The sequence below is a fragment of the Macaca nemestrina genome, chromosome 10, assembly GCF_043159975.1.
Source record: "Macaca nemestrina isolate mMacNem1 chromosome 10, mMacNem.hap1, whole genome shotgun sequence".
Classification (NCBI taxonomy): domain Eukaryota; kingdom Metazoa; phylum Chordata; class Mammalia; order Primates; family Cercopithecidae; genus Macaca; species Macaca nemestrina.
This window is the reverse complement of record NC_092134.1, coordinates 10,074,098-10,090,743: the sequence shown is the minus strand read 5'-3', so window position 1 is coordinate 10,090,743 and position 16,646 is coordinate 10,074,098. Positions and strand designations below refer to the sequence as shown.

Genomic DNA, 16,646 nt, shown 5'->3' with positions numbered 1-16,646 from the left:
GCCATTAGTCCCTGCCTCGTGGTGGGAAAACTGAGAGGCGGAACGAGGGGGCCGCCGGTCCCAACCCGTCCCAGGAGCATCTTTCTCCGCAGACCGTTTCCTGGCGAGGTGCATCTTCGTCCTTTTCCGCCCTTGGGAACTTACAGCGGCCCCTTGGCCGCTGGTTCCGCACCTCCCGCGGTTGGGGCGTACCCGGAAGTGCCCCTGCGGAAGCGGGCAGGGCAGTGGGCGCTTCACTATGGCGACGGTGGCGGCTCCGCGGCGCTTCTGCCGCTGCGCCTGCTTCTACACGGATAACTTGTACGTGGCGCGCTATGGGCTGCACGTGCGCTTCCGAGGCGAGCAGCAGCTGCTCCGGGACTACGGCCCGGTGAGTGGCCGCTGTTGTCCCTACGGAGCAGTGGGCAGAGAGGGGCAGTGGCGGAGGGAAGTTCGTCCCCAAGGTCGTTTGCTTCCCTTCGGCGCGCACCGCATCCTTAAATACAAGAATGACGGCCTCTCTGTGCCTCAGTTTTCTCACCGTAAAGGGGTAATAGTATCTCTCTGTGAGGTTGTGAGGAAGGAATGAACACGCATGTAGAGGGCTTAGGACAGGGCCGGGCTCAGCTTGCCACCTTATAGCAACACCAGCCCGGAGCCCTGCCGTCAGCTTGACAAGGTTCCGGAGTTCATCCTCTCCATGATCCTTTGAGGTTGGGGCTCCTCTCCCCATTTTAAGCAGGGGAAACTGAGGCTTAGAGAGTGAAGGGACTTCCTAAGGGCGTACAGTAATGCTCAGTGTTCTTTCTGCTCCCAGATCCTGCGCAGCCGAGGCTGTGTTAGCGCCAAGGACTTCCAGCAGCTGTTAGCAGAGGTACCAGTCCCCTGCCCCTGCACAGCTCCTCCTTGTTAGATTTGTGTCCGCAGCTTGAGGGGTCCCCTAGCCTCAGTCCCTGATCCCTGAAGGATCACTTAGGCCCTCACTTTCCTCCTTCCTGCCCCCCACTCATCCCTCCACACCTGGGTCTTGGCACCAGGAGAGAGAAGGGGAAATGCTGAGTTGCCTAGTCATGCCGTTCTTAACACCTCTGCGAGATAAGCACAAGCACCACCCTCATTTTGGATTGAGAAGCTGAGGCTTAAAGAAGGATCACTTGCCCAAGCTTTTTTTTTTTGACATGGAGTCTTGCTCTGTCGCCCAGGCTGGAGTGCAGTGGCGCGATCTCGGTTCACTGCAAGCTCCGCCTCCCGGGTTCACGCCATTCTCCTGCCTCAGGCTCCCGAGTAGTGGGGACTACAGGTGCCCGCCACCAAGCCCGGCTAATTTTTTGTATTTTTTAATAGAGACAGAGTTTCACTATGTTAGCCAGGATGGTCTCGATCTCCTGACCTCGTGATCCACCCTCCTCGGCCTCCCAAAGTGCTGGGATTACAGGCGTGAGCCACCGCGCCCAGCCACTTGCCCAAGCTTTTACAGCAGGAGCGGATGCGATCCTAGCCGTGGCTTCCAGACCCCTGGGCTCCTCACACCTTCCCACATACCCCGCAGGCTGCTGCCAGGGTTGCTGACCCACCCCTCCTCCCCCTTCCCCTGGAGTCAGTGGTGGGAAGCTTCCCAGGAGAGTCCTCAGCAACCTCTGGAACACAGGACTTGGCCATGACTGTCTCCCTCCCCTGTGTGGGCCCAGATGGTTGAGGTACATCTAGGGGTTCTCATCCCAGCTAGGCTCAGGTTGGGCAGCCTGAAACAGGATGGGTCTCCTTCTAGAAGTCCCTTTCAGCTAACAATCTGGAACTTGCAATTGACACAGATAGATTCAGGAGTGTAGGCTAGACTTGGCTTCCAGCCTGGGCCCTGTCTGGCGTTCCTGGGCTTCAGTTTCTTCATCTGTACAGTGGCCTCAGGAGGATGGGAGGCCCCACCTGGTAACAGCCTTGTGCCACCCCAGCTGGAGCAGGAGGTGGAGCGGCGGCAGCGGCTCGGGCCGGAGTCAGCGGCTAGGAAAGCCCTCATCGCGAGTTCCTACCACCCAGCGCGGCCTGAGGTCTATGACTCACTGCAGGTACCAGCCAGCCAGAGTGCTTGAAGGCCGGTACTGGAAAGAGGAGGCAGCATCCAGGGCTGAGGAGCTGCCTGTCCCATAGCTGGTGTGTTGTGCCCCCAGGATGCAGCTCTGGCCCCCGAGTTTCTGGCCGCGGCTGAGTACAGTGTGTCCCCGGGCGCAGACCTCAAGGGCCTTCTCCAGCGGCTGGAGACAGTATCAGGTGAGGTCCTAGCCCTGAGACCTGGCAGGACCAGGGGATGGCAGCCTGGGAAACCTGGGTGTGGGATACTGGGGTCCCTCCAGCCACCATCTCTGCCTCCAAAAACCAAAGCAGCAGGAGCTGGAAGGGTCAGTGGGACCAGCCTGCCAGGAACAGGACATCTGCATTCATTCAATACCTGCCATGAGCCTGGTGTCTTCATTCCTTCCTTCACACCTTCCTTCATGCCCTCATCCAGCAAATAGTAGGTATTTGTGTCAAGTGTGGGACAGCTGGCACACTGAAACAAGGCTGATCCAAGATCTTTTTTTTTTTTTTGAGACAGAGTCTCGCTCTGTCGCCCAGGCTGGAGTGCAGTGGCCGGATGTCAGCTCACTGCAAGCTCCGCCTCCCGGGTTTACGCCATTCTCCCGCCTCAGCCTCCCGAGTAGCTGGGACTACAGGCGCCCGCCACCTCGCCCGGCTAGTTTTTGTGTCTTTTTTAGTAGAGACGGGGTTTCACCATGTTAGCCAGGATGGTCTTGATCTCCTGACCTCGTGATCCGCCCGCCTCGGCCTCCCAAAGTGCTGGGATTACAGGCTTGAGCCACTGCGCCCGGCCGATCCAAGATCTTAAAGGGACCACTGAGACAGGTGTGGGCAGGGTAAAGGGACCAGTAAGGAATGGCAAAGCCCCGCCCCCCAGGGCTGGCAACGGGAGGGAGCAGTTACCACCTGGAGTTGTGGCTCTGGGCAGAGGCCTGGAGCCATGCCAGACTCCAAGTAGGGCAAAAAATGCCCCATTTCTCCTCTTACCTTTGGATTTCCTGCTGGGCTCACTTATTGGCTAAACCCAGCAGGAAATGCTGGGCAAGGGAGGTTTGCGTATTGTTTAACCTCTGTGACTCAGTTTCCTCATCTGTAAAATGGGAGCAACAGTAACCCCCTCTCTTAAGGCACCGTGATGATCAAGTGAGTTAATCTACATAGAGTGCCTGACACAGGCCCGTACCTAGTGTTTGGAAAGTGTTTCCTCTTACTGGCACTGATAGCCTGGGCTAGGGGCTCCTGTGGGAGACAGATATGTTTCCCCTCATGGAGGCTGTGCTTTGTTAGGGGGCATGGGTGGAAGGAACTCCCCTCCTCCCAGCCTGGGGGTGCTCTCCTCATTGCCTTCCACTCCCCGGCAGCTGAGATTGTGCTGAGGCTGTTGGCTGGGGCAGGGCCCAGGCTGCGAGGTGGCCCCATCGGGGGCACACTAGCCCTGCACCCCTGGGCACTGGTGCATCTGCCAAGAAATGTTTAGGTTTCCATTCTCAGCCTGGCTTCTTCCCCCTCCAGGACCCAGCAAGAAAGAACAGCCTCTCCTGGCCTTCCTGCTGGGGGACAGAGGCTCCCAGAGCCACTTCTGAGTTGGGGTACAGACCTCGGTGGCTCATCAGGTGAAAGGAGGTGCAGAGAGCCTGAAGTTGGCTCTGTGATCCCAGCTTGGCCGTCACTGGCCTGCCGGGTGTCGCTGGGCTACTTCCTTTCCCTCTATGGGCCTCAGGACCCATATGGGAGCTCCCAGGGCCAGCCCTGTGGACACTTGTGGAGTCTGGGGAATGGTTCCGGGCATAAGTAGGGGGGCATGGGAATCAGCCTCCCCTGCTCCTCATGTTACTTCAGTCATCACAACAGCCCTGAAAAGCGAGGGCCTTATCCCCATGGCACAGGTGATGAAACTGAGGCTTGGGGGAGTGAACAGACACGCCCAGACTCACATGGTTCACGGGAAGACTGAAGCCCAGGCTTGGCCGGCCCACAGCCACATTCAGGCCAACAGACCATCCCTCCTTCCACAGGGGAGAAGCGCATCTACCGGGTGCCTGTGTTCACAGCACCCTTCTGCCAGGCCCTGCTGGAAGAGCTGGAGCACTTCGAGCAGTCGGACATGCCTAAGGGGAGGCCCAACACCATGAACAACTACGGGGTGGGTGAGGCCTGGCCAGTGGCAGAGGAGGGGGTGGCTGAGGTCAGGAGGCAGTGTTGGAGGTGCTGCAGATGGGCTGCCTGCCCGGGCTGCGAAAGGTCACAGTGGGATCACGGCGGAGTGGAAGCCCAGGGTTGCAGCCCCCTAGTTTCCTTGCTGACCCCAGGAATCCCCTCCCAGGTGCTGCTGCACGAGCTCGGACTGGACGAGCCGCTGATGACACCACTGCGGGAGCGCTTCCTGCAGCCACTGATGGCCCTGCTGTACCCCGACTGTGGCGGGGGCCGGCTCGACAGCCACCGGGCCTTTGTGGTCAAATACGCACTGGGCCAGGACCTCGAGCTGGGCTGCCACTATGATAATGCCGAGCTCACCCTCAATGTGGCCTTGGGCAAGGTCTTCACAGGGGGCGCCCTGTATTTTGGGGGCCTCTTCCAGGTGAGTGTGTGACCCATGCGGCAGGACCTGGGGCAGCTGTGAGTGCCCAGGCCTGAGCCGTGCCATCTGCAGGCACCCACAGCCCTGACGGAGCCCCTGGAGGTGGAGCACGTGGTGGGCCAGGGTGTTCTCCACCGTGGCGGCCAGCTACATGGGGCCCGGCCCTTGGGCACTGGTGAGCGTTGGAACCTCGTGGTCTGGCTCCGAGCCTCTGCCGTGCGCAACCGCCTCTGTCCCATGTGCCGCTGTGAGCCCGACCTGGTGGATGATGAGGGCTTCAGTGATGGCTTCACCCGAGAGGAGCCGACCGCGGTGGATGTGTGTGCGCTCACCTGAGGCTGCTTGGGCCCAGTGTGGGGGTGGCAGGGCAGGTGAGGGCTCTGTTGCCTTGGGCTGGGGGCAGAAATAAACTCCCCGCAGCCTACCGCATTTCTTGGCTCGAGGCTGTGCCAGCTTCTGGGTCATCCTCTGGGCAAACAGGCTGCCTTAGTTCAGGTTTGTCGGAAGCAGAGTGTGGAATGAGGCTTCGGCAAGGGAGTGAGGGAAGCAGGGGAGGGGAGGGAGCAGCTGGGCAAGGAGGTGACTTCAGAGGAAGTCCAGCCTCAGCAGGACCCGCAAAGAGCTCCAGGCACAGCCCACAGTACCACAGTGTGCCCACACCATCGGTTGGCTCCCAGATGAGGAGGCCAGAGAGGGGTGAGGAACTTCCCATGCACTTATCTCCAGGGCAGGGTACCTTCCAGTAGCCAAGGGAAGCTTCCAGAGACAGCACAGATGTGAACCCTCAGCAGCAGGCATCCCCCCAAGTGGCTCGGTGGGCCACCAGTAGCATCTTCTAGATGGCAGAGGAGGAATGGCAGGGCCAGGAGCCAGGCTGCCTGGGTTCCCATTCTGCTGCTGCCACTTCCAGCTGTGTGGCTCTGGATGAGCCTTTGCCTTTTGGTGCCTTGATTTCCGCATTTAGCACCTACTTCCTAGAGCTGTTTTGAGAGTCAGATACGCCGATGTATCTATATAAAGTGCTTTGCAAGAGCCCTTTGTGTTTGCGGCTGTCATTATTGTGGAAGAGTTGCTACTTGGGGGCCTGAAATCGGATGAAGCGCACAGCCACGATTTGGGTTACACATTTGAAAATCAGGGGGCTTCCATATTGCAGTCTTGAGTTCGGTCTCCCTGGGAAGGTGGGGCCACCAGCCCCATGCCCCTGTTGCACGGATCAGCTGGAGCAGAATCCCGGCTTCCCTCCGGATGGGCCTGGGTCCATGCCCGCGCTCACTGCCAAGATCTCTCTGGCCCCTACGGACACGAGTTTGCGACCTCTGAGTCACTGGGTGGGCTCGTCGGAAAGACCCGGGCGTCTCACTCTGGAGCTCACAGTCGTACGGAGAAGACAGCACCAGCCGGGGAGGAGGGCGGCGCGCGCGAGGGTCGCCTTCTTCCCAGGGCACCGGGGGCGTGGGTGCTGCGGGAGCGCACCGAAAGGGTAGCCTTGGAAGCGGGCGCAGCTTCGGCAGACACAGGCCTGAGGGGCTGCGGAGCTCGAGGGCCCGCGCTAGGCTGCAGCGCACGGCCTCGCCCCGGCGCCCCTCCTTGCCTCTGCGGGAGGTGGGCGCGCCCAAGACGGAACCTGGGGCGTCAGAACGAAAGGCAGTGGCGCCGCGCTTCCCGGCCGGACAGCCTCCAGCGCAGCGCCCCGGCCGGAAGCCTTCTCGCCGCCGCTTCCTCTCGAGAAGGCGTGGGGCGGGCTGTCCGGCCCGCAGGGCGGTCAAGGTGGGAACGGAACAGCCCCAGGGGACCCCTTGAGGCGGCGAGGGCGCTAGGCTGGAGGGTAGGAGAGCGCGGGAAAGCGCCCCAGACGCCACTCGCGGCGGACTGCGGCTGGTTCCCAGGGGCTCCAAGCCGGGTGCGCGGGCGCGGGGCCTCCGGGTGGGGGCGCGCCCTTAATAGGCGCCGCTGCGGGAACTGGAGTCGGTATGAGAAGCCGGAGTCCCCAGCATTGGGGGTGGGTGAGGGTCGCTTATTTTCCCGGGGCGGTGACGGGTACTGGGCGCCGCGAGGCCCCAACCCCGCTAGAGCCGCCCTTGGAGCCCGCCCGTGGCCGGCTTGGGGGGCTTCGGCTCAAGCGCTTCCTCCCCATCGCTAGCCCGCGGCGCCATGGCTCACGTCGGCTCCCGCAAGCGCTCGAGGAGTCGCAGCCGGTCCCGGGGACGGGGGTCGGAAAAGAGAAAGAAGAAGAGCAGGAAGGACGCCTCCGCATCCCAAGGTCGCAAGGCCAGCACGGCCCTCGGGGCTGAGGGTGAGGACCACAGGCATCGGGGAGAGGAGGCACAGCCACTTCCCGGGGAAGTCGGGGCGAGCAGCGGTCGGGGACGCTCAGTCATGCCTCTGTGCATCCGGGCCTGAGATGTGAGGGCCAGGCGCCACGGGAGCCGGGAAGGGGCTCCTCCGGGAAGCTCCTTCTCTGTTCTGGAAAGCCCCGCAGGAGGCGCTCACCCTGTGCCTGCCCCAGGCCAGAGTAGGGGACGAAGGTTTACCTCTTCCCCTCCTGGCCTTCTAGCCTCACCTTCTCCCTGCATCACAGAGAGAAGCAAGCACAAGGCCCGGAGGAGACCACGATCCAGCTCCTCCTCCTCCTCTTCCAGTTCTAGCTCCTCTTCTTCCTCCTCGTCCTCCTCCTCTTCCTCCAGTGATGGCCGGAAGAAGCGGGGGAAGTACAAGGACAAGAAGAGGAGGAGGAAGAAGAAGAAGAAGAAGCTGAAGAAGAAGGGCAAGGAGAAGGTGGAAGCACAGCAAGTGGAGGCTCTGCCGGGCCCCTCGCTGGACCAGTGGCACCGATCAGCTGGGGAGGAAGAGGATGGCCCAGGTACTGTGCTGCCCAGCACCTGAGAGGGAGAAGGTCCCTTCCCAAGGCCTGGCCACCACCTCCATCTTCCCTTCCAGTCCTGACGGATGAGCAGAAGTCCCGAATCCAGGCCATGAAGCCCATGACCAAGGAGGAGTGGGATGCCCGGCAGAGCATAATCCGCAAGGTGGTGGACCCCGAGACGGGGCGCACCAGGTGGGGAGCCCTCGGCCTGACTTACACCGCGGGGTCTGGGAGTGTTGGCCGAAGATGTGAGGAGCCGGGCCGGGTGGGGGTGCTGCTGCCTGAAAAAGGCCAGATGTGGGCAAAAAACCATCACTGCGAGTAAGCAGTTGTAGGGGCTGGAAGGGCCTGGAGGAGGCTTTTCAAAGGGCTGTTGTTGGCGGGGCTGAGGCTGTCAAGGTGGAGCCCAGCTCGGCTGCCTTTATCAGGGAGAGTGGGTGAGGGCCCAGAGTCTGCCCACTCAAGGCTGCGGGGCAGGAGCCTGGGACCCCTCTGCCGGCTGCTTCTGGTTCTGCTCCTTTGGCATTAGGGGAGCTGCCTATTCCTTGCTGAATGGAGACCCTCCCACCCCCAGGCTAATTAAGGGAGATGGTGAGGTCCTAGAGGAAATCGTAACCAAAGAACGACACAGAGAGATCAACAAGGTGGGTGTGGCCCCTCTGCCTGCCATCCACCCCCAGCTCTGTTTGTGATATCCCCCTCCTCCTGTGTGCTTTCTTCCCCAGCAAGCCACCCGCGGGGACGGCCTGGCCTTCCAGATGCGAGCTGGGTTGCTTCCCTGAGGGCCCCGGCTGGCCAAGGCCTGTGGACGGTGCTGGCGACCCGGCCTGGGCAGGCTTCAGGGTGCCAGTGGGAAGCCTGATGAGTGCTGGTGGCCTTTTCCCCGTGGATTGGCCTCTGGCCCAGCCCAGCCTCTTCTCAGGGGCAGGGGGTGGAGGATGGGGTCACCAGCCTGCTCGGCACCCCCATCTGAAACAGCGACACTTCTAAGCTATTAAAGGTTCTCTGGTTAGAGACTTTCTCTGTTCTGTGGCTTTTTGTGCTGAGGGGGAGGGAAGGGTGCTACATGACTGCCAGGGGAAAACAAGGGCTCCGGGAGCTTTCGGGAAAAGCTGGGGTGTCCTCTGGTGGTAGTGAGCACAGGCCGCACCAGCGCCTGAGCCCTCCTCATCTTCAGGTCAGCCTGCCTGGACCAGACCCCATGCCAGCTGAACCCCAAACCCAGAGAGCTGGCTCTGAAATGCCATGCCCTGAGGCATGGAGAGACAGCTTCCCCTGCCATGTTCATTCCACAGATCACAACAGTGCAGAGCCAGGTGCTGGGGCCGGGTGGCCTGTGTGGGAGGCCTGGCTCCTACTGCCCAGCTGTGTCCTCCATTCTGAAGCAGGGAGGCTCACAGCACCCGCTTCACGGGGGGTCTGTGAGGGCAAACTGAGTTCCAGCCCAGGAAGGAGCTACAATCAGGCTAGGCCCAGAGTCAGCCCTGCATGAATGTGTTGGTGTCACTGTGAATGTCACTAGCGTTACCGTTCCATGCCCCCATCCCACCATGCCCCACGGTCGCCAGTGCAGTAAAGAGACCCAGAAGGAAGCCTTCCCGCTTCTTTAATTGGTGTAACAGACATGACGTTGTATACAGAGCACACTCAGGCCCAATGATGCAGGGACAGCAGGGACGGGTGGGGAGAGTGGGGATGCTGCTCACACATGGCCCAGAGAGACAGATGGCACATGGACAGACCAGACAGGAGGGGCTGAGACGTGAAGGCTGTGATGGGGCGGGCAGTGGGACTCAGACCGAGCCAGGGAGGGGTGGGGGTCTCTGCTGAATCCCTCTTTAGAAATCAAAGAGAAGGCAGGTGGTGGGGCCTGGGGCCTGGGGGTGTGGTGGGAGTGGGACTAAGGCTTCTATTCTAACAGGCCTGGGGGTGGCAGTCAGCAAGGCCTGCCTCACCCTTTGGTTATGACTGGTCAGGCCTGAGCCCTGCAGCTCAGCACCCAACTCTGTAAACATTTTTGGTATTTTTAAAGGACGTTGCCCTCCCTCTCTCAGTTTCAGAAAGACTGGTGCTTCCTCAAGAGGAGAATGTGCCAAAAGGAATCTGGAGGGAGGAGGAAAGCAGCCCTGGATACAGAAGAGACTTCCCGTGGGGGGCGGGCTGCCCACCTCGCCATCTATGGCTGAGGGCCGCTGGGAGAGCCCCAGGGGACTATTGCTGTTGTCCTTGGCATGGCTGGCGGCTGGGCAGGCAGGTGGGGAGCGAGGAGCCGAGGAGCCGTAGGGGAGCTGCCCCCTAGGGAGAGGCTGAGCCCAATGCCCACAGGGCCTCCCGGCCTTTATTGCAGGAGGGCCCGAGACTCTTCCAGGTGCTTCTCTGGATGGCTGGTCACCGGGGCAGCAGGGAAGACAGGATGAGGTGGGGCCGAGAGTGGAGGAGGCACTGGCCACAGGGCCCCTGACTGGGGCTGTGATTGTCGGGCCAAGCGACTTCCCGCTGGGAGCAGGGGTGTCAGATATTGCACTTTCACTGCAACAGTTACATGAAAACTTGGTCCATAAAATAATCGTTGCTTTATACATAATGCCTGAAACAACAACAAAAAGCTACATCTTAAATATGAATAAACCCTGAAGGTTCCATCCCTCCAGACATTTTTCTCTGCACAAAATAAATAGCTTTCACTCTGTATAGACCCACTTTTGCAGAACATTTACACGACCCTTTGGCTGTACATATCTACACACAAGAAAAAGTTAACATCACTCTGTGCACCTCCCCAGCCCCGTCCACGTGGCCCAACGCCAGGCCCAGGTCGGCCGTAGCTTCTTGGGGACGTAGCCTGTTCGCTGGACAAAGGCTGAGGCCAGGCAGGCTCTCCCACCTCAGGGAAAGCCGAGGAGCAGCAGAGGGGCCACTGGAGCTGGCCATTGAGCGCCACAGCCAAGGTACGCTTGGTGCTGGGGAGAGAGGGCAGACGGTCAGACCCAGCGTGCAGGACAGCATGGTCCTTGTTCAAGCGAGAAATGAAGTCATGGCTGCCTGCCCTGAAGCTGACAAAGCAAGTTGTGGCTTCTTAGATTCGGCATGAAAACGGAATTGGCGTTAAAAAAACCGAAGTGTGTGCCCCACCCACCCCAGAGTAGAAATTCAGTGGGATTGCCGGGGGCGGGTGAGGCAAGGAGCCCATGCCTCGCTGAGTGGGCAGGAGCAGGGCCCACGGGACCCAGAACCAGGCTGGACTCCGTCACAGTGCTGGGTGTTTTCAGTGTGGAGGGGCTGCTCTCAGTACTGAAAGAGTTAAGAAAAGGAAGCAGCCAAGGATTGCTCATTTAAAAAAACCTCATAGAAATCAGATTGAGAAGTAGAAAGGCGTAGAAACGTGGGCGGGCGGCCTTGACTGATGGCAGGGAGCGGAAGAGGCGGCCAGGCCCGTCCAGCCCGTGGCCTGAGGCTGGAAACAACACTGGCCTGGGCTCCAGGCAGGGCAGGCGGACAGGTGGGCAGGGTCCGGGGCGCAGAAATTAAGATATGGCCTTTCTCTCCTGCTTGCACGAGGCTCTGCCGCACTGGAGCCTTCAGTGTGGTTGTAGGTCCTGGGTCAGCAGGTACTGAGTTTCATGCATGTCAACGGGTCTGTAGCCATAGGAGGTGGTAATGGGTCTCCGCTCTCAAAAATCAGTGCAAAACCAGTGAGGTTGGACAGTTGAGAAACTCGAGTTAACAAGATGCAGGCTGGACCCCTGTTGGAGCTGCTACCAAATGGGAGGGGACCTGGGATTGAGGGTGGCCAGTGAATGGGGATGTGACAGGCTGGGCTTGGGCCCACTCCTGGCACCAGGACACTTGGAGATCCACGCAGGGCAAAATGTCTGGGAGAGCCTCCCAGGCCAGTCTGAGTGGGGAGTCCTGGTCCCTCTGCCATCGTGGGGCTGGTGGTCCCTGCCAGCTTCCATGACAAGCTGGACCCGTCAGGCCCGAGGACGTGAGGCAGGGCAGGGAGCACTGTGTGGTGTGGCCCGTGTCCTCTGCAAGGCCCTGGGACAAGCCACGGGCCCACGTCTCTGCATGTACCCAGGCCAGGCCTCCTAGCACCATGGAGACCTCGCACTGCACTCACGGTGCCCTACTTGGAGCCCGTGGCCGCCCCCGGCTCCAGGCGGCCAGTCATGGCGCGGCCCCAGCAGCCGGCCGCCATGCTCATGCTGCGCTGGCCCCGCTGCTCGCCATCTGCCTGGCTCTGTGTCCGCTCGTGCCGGTGGCTGGGCCCGCTGGGCTGGGCCGAGATGGTGCGAAGCAGGTGGTTCCGGGAGCGCAGGAAGTCGCCCTGGCCAGGCAGGCCGAAGCTGCCCTTGCGCAGCGCCATGCGGGTGGCTGCGTTGCGAGCGGGCCGCGCCCGGTGGCTGTACTTCAGCTGCGCCAGGTGGGCTGCATAGCCGTCCGTGATGAACTGCGGGGGCAGTGAGGACGGCTGTCACAGGCCGGGGCTCCCTGAGCTGCCCGCCTGCACCCGCCTTACAGTGCGCCTGCTCACCTGGCACTGCTGCTGCAGCTTCTTGGTAGGCCGGCCCACGATGTAGATCTGCATGGGGGACAGGCTGATGGCGCTGTAGACCGCCACGTCCTTGGTGGAGCCGTAGGCCGCGTGCACACGCAGGTGCAGCTGTGGGGAGACTGGCATGGGCACAGGCACCATGGTCCCTCTGCCGCCACCCGTCCTGCCCCCATCCTCCCGGGCCCCACCTCGGAGATGAGCAGCTTCAGGAAGTTGGCCTTGTGCCGCAGCGGGTCATGCACCAGGCCGTCACAGAAGGACACCACGCCGTGGGGGAAGTTGTGCTGGGCCAACCACGCCACCACCCGCTGCTTCTGCATGTCGGGCCGGCCCGTCACGTAGATGATGAGGTAGCCCAGGTCCTGCCAGTGCCTGGGGGTGAGGGGCAGGCCTGGGTGTCTCATGGCCACCCCTTCCTCGCTCCTGGGCCTCCCTGTCTCCCGCCCAGCCAGGGCCCACTTGGGCCATTGGAAAGCACATCTGATAGAGCTCAGACAGTGACGATGACAATGGTGACAATGACGGTGCCGCAGCAGGCCCTCAGGTGCTTGCACCGGGCGGCAGATGCCCCTGCTGTGGTGTCCCTGGCTTACCAGCCTCACTTTCCAGATGCGGGAATTGAAAGCCGACATTGAGAAATGACATCGCTTGCCCAAGGTGACATAGCTGATAATTGGGGGTGCCGGGCTCTGAACTGAGGTCATCAAGGCCCAGTGCCTGAGCCAAGCGTCCCCCACAGAGGTTCCCCTGTCCTCCTCCACTTGGCTAGCAGGAGCCCCTGAGCCCACACACCTTGCTACAGCCCTTTTCTGCCCCTCCGGGCCACTCACCGCACCACGTCCACGGCCCCGGCCCGCACCTTGGGGTCGCTGCCCATGATGGACACGCTAGCGGCAAAGGAGCCGTCGATGCTGAAGACCACGAACTCTGTGCCCTTGGGCAGCACAGTGATGTAGCTGTCGGCAAACGTGTGGTCTCCCCTGGCAGGTGGTGGGGTGCTCATCAGAACCACCCAGAGCATCGCCCTGCCCACCCCGCCCACCCAGTGCAGGCATATACCTGACCACCATCTTGATGGGGTAGACACCCACGCCCAGGCGGTGCGACTCAGGGATGGTGTAGGAGACACGCCCACTGTTGTTGGTCACCAGCGTATCCAGGTAGAGCCACTCGCCCGAGGGTGGCTGGGTCATGATGTGCACATCCACCTGGGCCCAGCAGGCTGGTCACGGGCTGGCTGTGTCTGGCCTCCCCACCCCCTGCACCCCGGCCAGAGGGCAGCAGGGAGCTCCCCAAAGTCCCTCCATGTTACCCCTACCCGCCGTGTCCTCACCTTCTCCCCAGTCAGGGTGACCATGTCCAGGGGCCCATACATGAACCTGCCCGTCAGAACCTGGGGGCCGTCCTCATTGGCGAGGGCATCATTGATCCGGTGGTTGGCCGTCACGTTCTGTGGAGGGAGCAGCAAGCCCGGGTCAGGGGGTCAGAGGGCACCCCAGGTGCCTGTGTTCTGCTCAAGCTCTGTGGGCCTGAGGGGCCGGCTTGAGCTATGAGCTGCACAGCCCACATCCAAGTCTGGATCAGACACGATGGCGTGGCCTTGGAAAAAACTAGGAAGCCTTGCTGCCTTCCCTGTCTGTGAAGTGGGCTGACAGCTCCAGCCTCATGGCCCTGGAAGGTACATAAGACTGCAGGCTTCCCTGCAACTCAGTTTCCTCATCTGGACACGGAGGCTGGTGACAGGGTGACAGCGTGGGGGCCTGGGCGCCCGGGGGACCCTCACCCGCAGCTTCACGTGGGTCCGCTTGCGCTGCCACTTCTCCCTTGGCTTGGAGGGGGTGAACACCGACACCTCTTTGCCATCCAGCTCCAAGATGCTGGAGTTGTCATGCCTCATGACCTGGAAAGAGGGGACAGGGCAGGGCCATGGGGCAGATGGCACCCTGGGGCTTCCTGCCGTAGGAGGAGGAGGAGGCCCAGCGCCCGGGAGCAAGAGGAGCCTGTGGGTTGTAGGGTGTGTTCTTCAACCCACTACCATTTGCCCAGTAGTCCTCAGATCCCTGTTCGTTTACCTGACGAATGTGTAGATATGTTCCCTCCATCCCAATGTCCTTAAAAGCCTGAACACACCCCAGCATAAAGGTGCCTTCGTCTTGCTTGCTCTGTGATCTGATGGGGTTGGAGGGGAGTCCCCACTGTCTCCTCGTCTGTGAAACGGGGCCCTGTCATGGGTGTTGTCACTCAGGGCCCTCCTGGGAGTCCTGGGGCCCCGGATACCTGTCTCAGCAGGAAGGAGACCACGTCTGTTGACTCCCAGTAGCTGGCGTGGAAGAGGTGAGGCAGAGCCACCGTGGGGAAGGCCGTAAGGGCATCAGGGCAGTACAGGGCATAGTCGATCCGCTTCTGGCCCCACCACTTTGCAGCGACTGCCAGGAGGGGCCGTGATTGGGCTGGGGCTGTATAGCCCAAAGGGTCACTCGGCCCCTCTGGCCTGCTCAGCCCAGCCCAGACCCCCCACCAGCTATAGCCAAAGTGAATCTTCTCCCAGGCTGGGGGAGTGAGGCAAGCGGGAGGGAGCGCAGGCAGAAGCACACAGACCCAGGCCAGTGGTGAGTGCCAGCCCTGCTGAGGGGCTCCCGTGGTTGCATGGGGGGACCAGTTGAAATCTGTGGGATGGTACCAGCTGTCCCTGGTCCCTTACTGACTCTGGTGACCCTCTGCCCTGTAGCAACCCCATCGCTGCCCTCTCTGGGCCACTCCTGGTCTCCCGTCTTCCCCCTAGGCCTCAAGACTGGGAAAGGCTGCACAGAGGTGGGGTTACAATTCCTGACCCCCAGGGCAAGGGTGCTGCCCTCCTCGCACCTGGGACACCCCACGAGCCCTGAGGCACAGCAGTGTGGGTGGGGAAGCCTGGGCCTCCAGATGGATGGTCCTGGTGCATCCGGCTCTGCCACTAGGGGCTTGGCAAGGGCAACCTTCCTGAACAAGACGAGCTTGTAAAGTGCCTCTTGGGTTGTCCGCAGGGGGGCCCAGCAGCAGGGCCTGGTTTACAGGTCCGGGCTTCCCTAGGTTCTGCCCGCAGCTTTCCTTGGAGCTTCCTTGGTCCTCATCTGGCCTCATTACAGCTTTGTCAGGTCCCCGGTCCCCCCACCCCACTAGACAATGCCACCAGCTCCCACCTCCTCCCTGGATGGCCAAGTCCTCCCAGCCCAACCCCCAGCTCCCTGTTAGGCCGAAGCAGGGGTCCAGGTGGGCAGAGCCTGGTGGTGAGGGGTGCTCAGCAGCAGAGTGACCCCCCAGTGAGGGGAAAGCGTGTGGGGTGGTACCTTCTCTGATGTCCAGCTCAGGGAGGCCAGGGGCCCTCTCCAGGCTGGGGCTCGCCTGCCTGGCTGGAGGGTGGGGGCCAGGGGTGATAGGGCGGGGTGGGGGCAGGGCGAGCAGGGACAGACGCCTGACGCTGGGGGTATGGCTGAGCGCATCGGGGGCCTCTGAGAAGCAAGAGCAATGGATGGCTCAGCCACATGGGGGGCCACCGCGCTGCCACGTCTACCAGGGGCCAGGCAGGACACTGGGACAGTGCCAGGCCTGCAGCTATCAAGGGTGGGCCCCTTGGCCCTCCTCACGGATGAACACAACTGCTAGAAACCCCCATCCCAGCCTCAGCCCCTGTATAGCCACGCTGACCGCAGCTGTGAGAATCCCTGGCCCAGCACGGGGGGGCAGCCACCTGGCAGGGACTGAGAAGGAAACCCAGACTCTGCTTGAAGCACCAAGAAGCTTCATGCAGGAGCCAAGCATGAGGAAGGTGGGGCCCTTCCTAATGCGCCTTCTTCCAGAATCCTCCAGAGAAGGCAAAGCTTCTCAGCCTGGACACTGCAGAGTCTTTGGACTTGACCAGTCTCTGCTGTGGGGCTGGTCCGGGCACTGCAGGTGCCCAGCAGCCTCCCTCCCTCTACCCACCGGGTGCCAGCAGCATCCCTCCCCAGCTTCAGCAGCTAGAAATGCTCCGAGACCTGGTCATCAGCTGTCCCCTATGGGCACGACGGCCCTGGCTGAGTGAGGAGGGTGAGGGGCCTGGTACACTCACTCTGGGCAATGCTGGATGCCGTGTAGCTCTCGGCCATGCCTGACACCTGGCTGGCGATGCTGATCTCACTGGCTCGGCGGAAGCCACGACTGGCAGGGGCAGTGCTGGGCGAGGAGGGGGTGGCATGCTCTTGGAAGGCCGCATTGTAGGTCTGGAGCACATCCGCTGCAGGTGGACAGGGACCAGAGGCCAGGTAAGAGAGGCCCTGCCCAGCCCTGCCCAGCCCCGGAGCAGTCGGGGAGCCAGTGTGTCAGGGTCCAGTGTGTGCCTAGGCTGGGGGCCGGGCAGCAGCTGTGCCAGAGCCACCTGCTCAGGGCCGTGAGAAGGAGGGGCCCAGAGCTTCAGCAGGTGAGGAGGAGGGCTGGGGCAGGGTGGACTGAAGAATGGACACAGACACAGGGCAGGGAGGCGTGGCAGCTGGGCTCAACCTCAGTCACCCTCCTGCCCCCCACACACCCCTCAGCTCGTGTCCAGCAGCCCCAGCGGCTCCAGGGCCTCCAGAGCT

At 61.7% G+C, this 16,646-nt stretch overlaps 3 protein-coding genes across 40 annotated transcripts in view; 2 read left to right on the top strand and 1 right to left on the bottom strand.

Annotated features, from left to right (window-relative positions):
- The first annotated feature begins 211 nt into the window (after positions 1–211).
- LOC105494204 (2-oxoglutarate and iron dependent oxygenase domain containing 2) lies at positions 212–5,665 on the top strand. 6 transcript variants are annotated; one of them, XM_011762448.3, is made up of 8 exons: positions 212–370; positions 797–853; positions 1,876–2,042; positions 2,145–2,244; positions 2,359–2,488; positions 4,068–4,195; positions 4,376–4,633; positions 4,706–5,665. In XM_011762448.3, exons 1-8 carry the CDS (start codon positions 239–241, stop codon positions 4,967–4,969), a joined length of 1,236 nt encoding a protein of 411 aa, XP_011760750.2. In that variant the 5' UTR covers positions 212–238; the 3' UTR covers positions 4,970–5,665. The 6 variants fall into 6 exon arrangements, with proteins under 6 accessions (XP_011760750.2, XP_011760741.2, XP_011760759.2 ...); XM_011762439.3 differs by having other exon boundaries at positions 2,356–2,488; XM_071070881.1 differs by lacking the exon at positions 212–370 and adding an exon at positions 377–529 and having other exon boundaries at positions 2,356–2,488.
- A 329-nt stretch (positions 5,666–5,994) lies between these two features.
- On the top strand, positions 5,995–8,515 carry LOC105494220 (ARF like GTPase 6 interacting protein 4). 8 transcript variants are annotated; one of them, XM_071070889.1, is made up of 6 exons: positions 5,995–6,012; positions 6,777–6,896; positions 7,215–7,496; positions 7,574–7,691; positions 8,074–8,143; positions 8,225–8,515. In XM_071070889.1, the coding sequence occupies exons 2-6, from the start codon at positions 6,788–6,790 to the stop codon at positions 8,279–8,281; spliced, it is 636 nt and encodes a 211-aa protein (XP_070926990.1). In that variant the 5' UTR covers positions 5,995–6,012; positions 6,777–6,787; the 3' UTR covers positions 8,282–8,515. The 8 variants fall into 8 exon arrangements, with proteins under 8 accessions (XP_070926990.1, XP_070926988.1, XP_011760812.2 ...); XM_071070887.1 differs by lacking the exon at positions 5,995–6,012 and adding an exon at positions 6,274–6,403; XM_011762510.3 differs by lacking the exon at positions 5,995–6,012 and adding an exon at positions 6,274–6,403 and having other exon boundaries at positions 6,777–6,929.
- Positions 8,516–9,088: 573 nt separating this feature from the next.
- Positions 9,089–16,646, bottom strand: part of LOC105494043 (phosphatidylinositol transfer protein membrane associated 2) — a 171,171-nt gene continuing 163,613 nt past the window's right edge. For 14 of the 26 annotated variants that reach the window (XM_011762175.3, XM_011762153.2, XM_011762193.3 and 11 more), the window contains 11 exons: positions 16,142–16,306; positions 15,381–15,542; positions 14,332–14,510; positions 14,127–14,261; positions 13,838–13,954; positions 13,388–13,504; positions 13,114–13,262; positions 12,885–13,034; positions 12,243–12,426; positions 12,034–12,162; positions 9,089–11,949 (listed from right to left, as the gene is read on the bottom strand). In XM_011762175.3, the coding sequence (XP_011760477.2) occupies positions 11,626–11,949; positions 12,034–12,162; positions 12,243–12,426; positions 12,885–13,034; positions 13,114–13,262; positions 13,388–13,504; positions 13,838–13,954; positions 14,127–14,261; positions 14,332–14,510; positions 15,381–15,542; positions 16,142–16,306 (1,811 nt within the window). In that variant the 3' untranslated portion in view covers positions 9,089–11,625. The remainder of the gene's footprint in view (positions 11,950–12,033; positions 12,163–12,242; positions 12,427–12,884; positions 13,035–13,113; positions 13,263–13,387; positions 13,505–13,837; positions 13,955–14,126; positions 14,262–14,331; positions 14,511–15,380; positions 15,543–16,141; positions 16,307–16,646) is intronic. The other 12 variants (XM_071070860.1, XM_071070861.1, XM_071070866.1 and 9 more) reach the window with 6 other exon arrangements.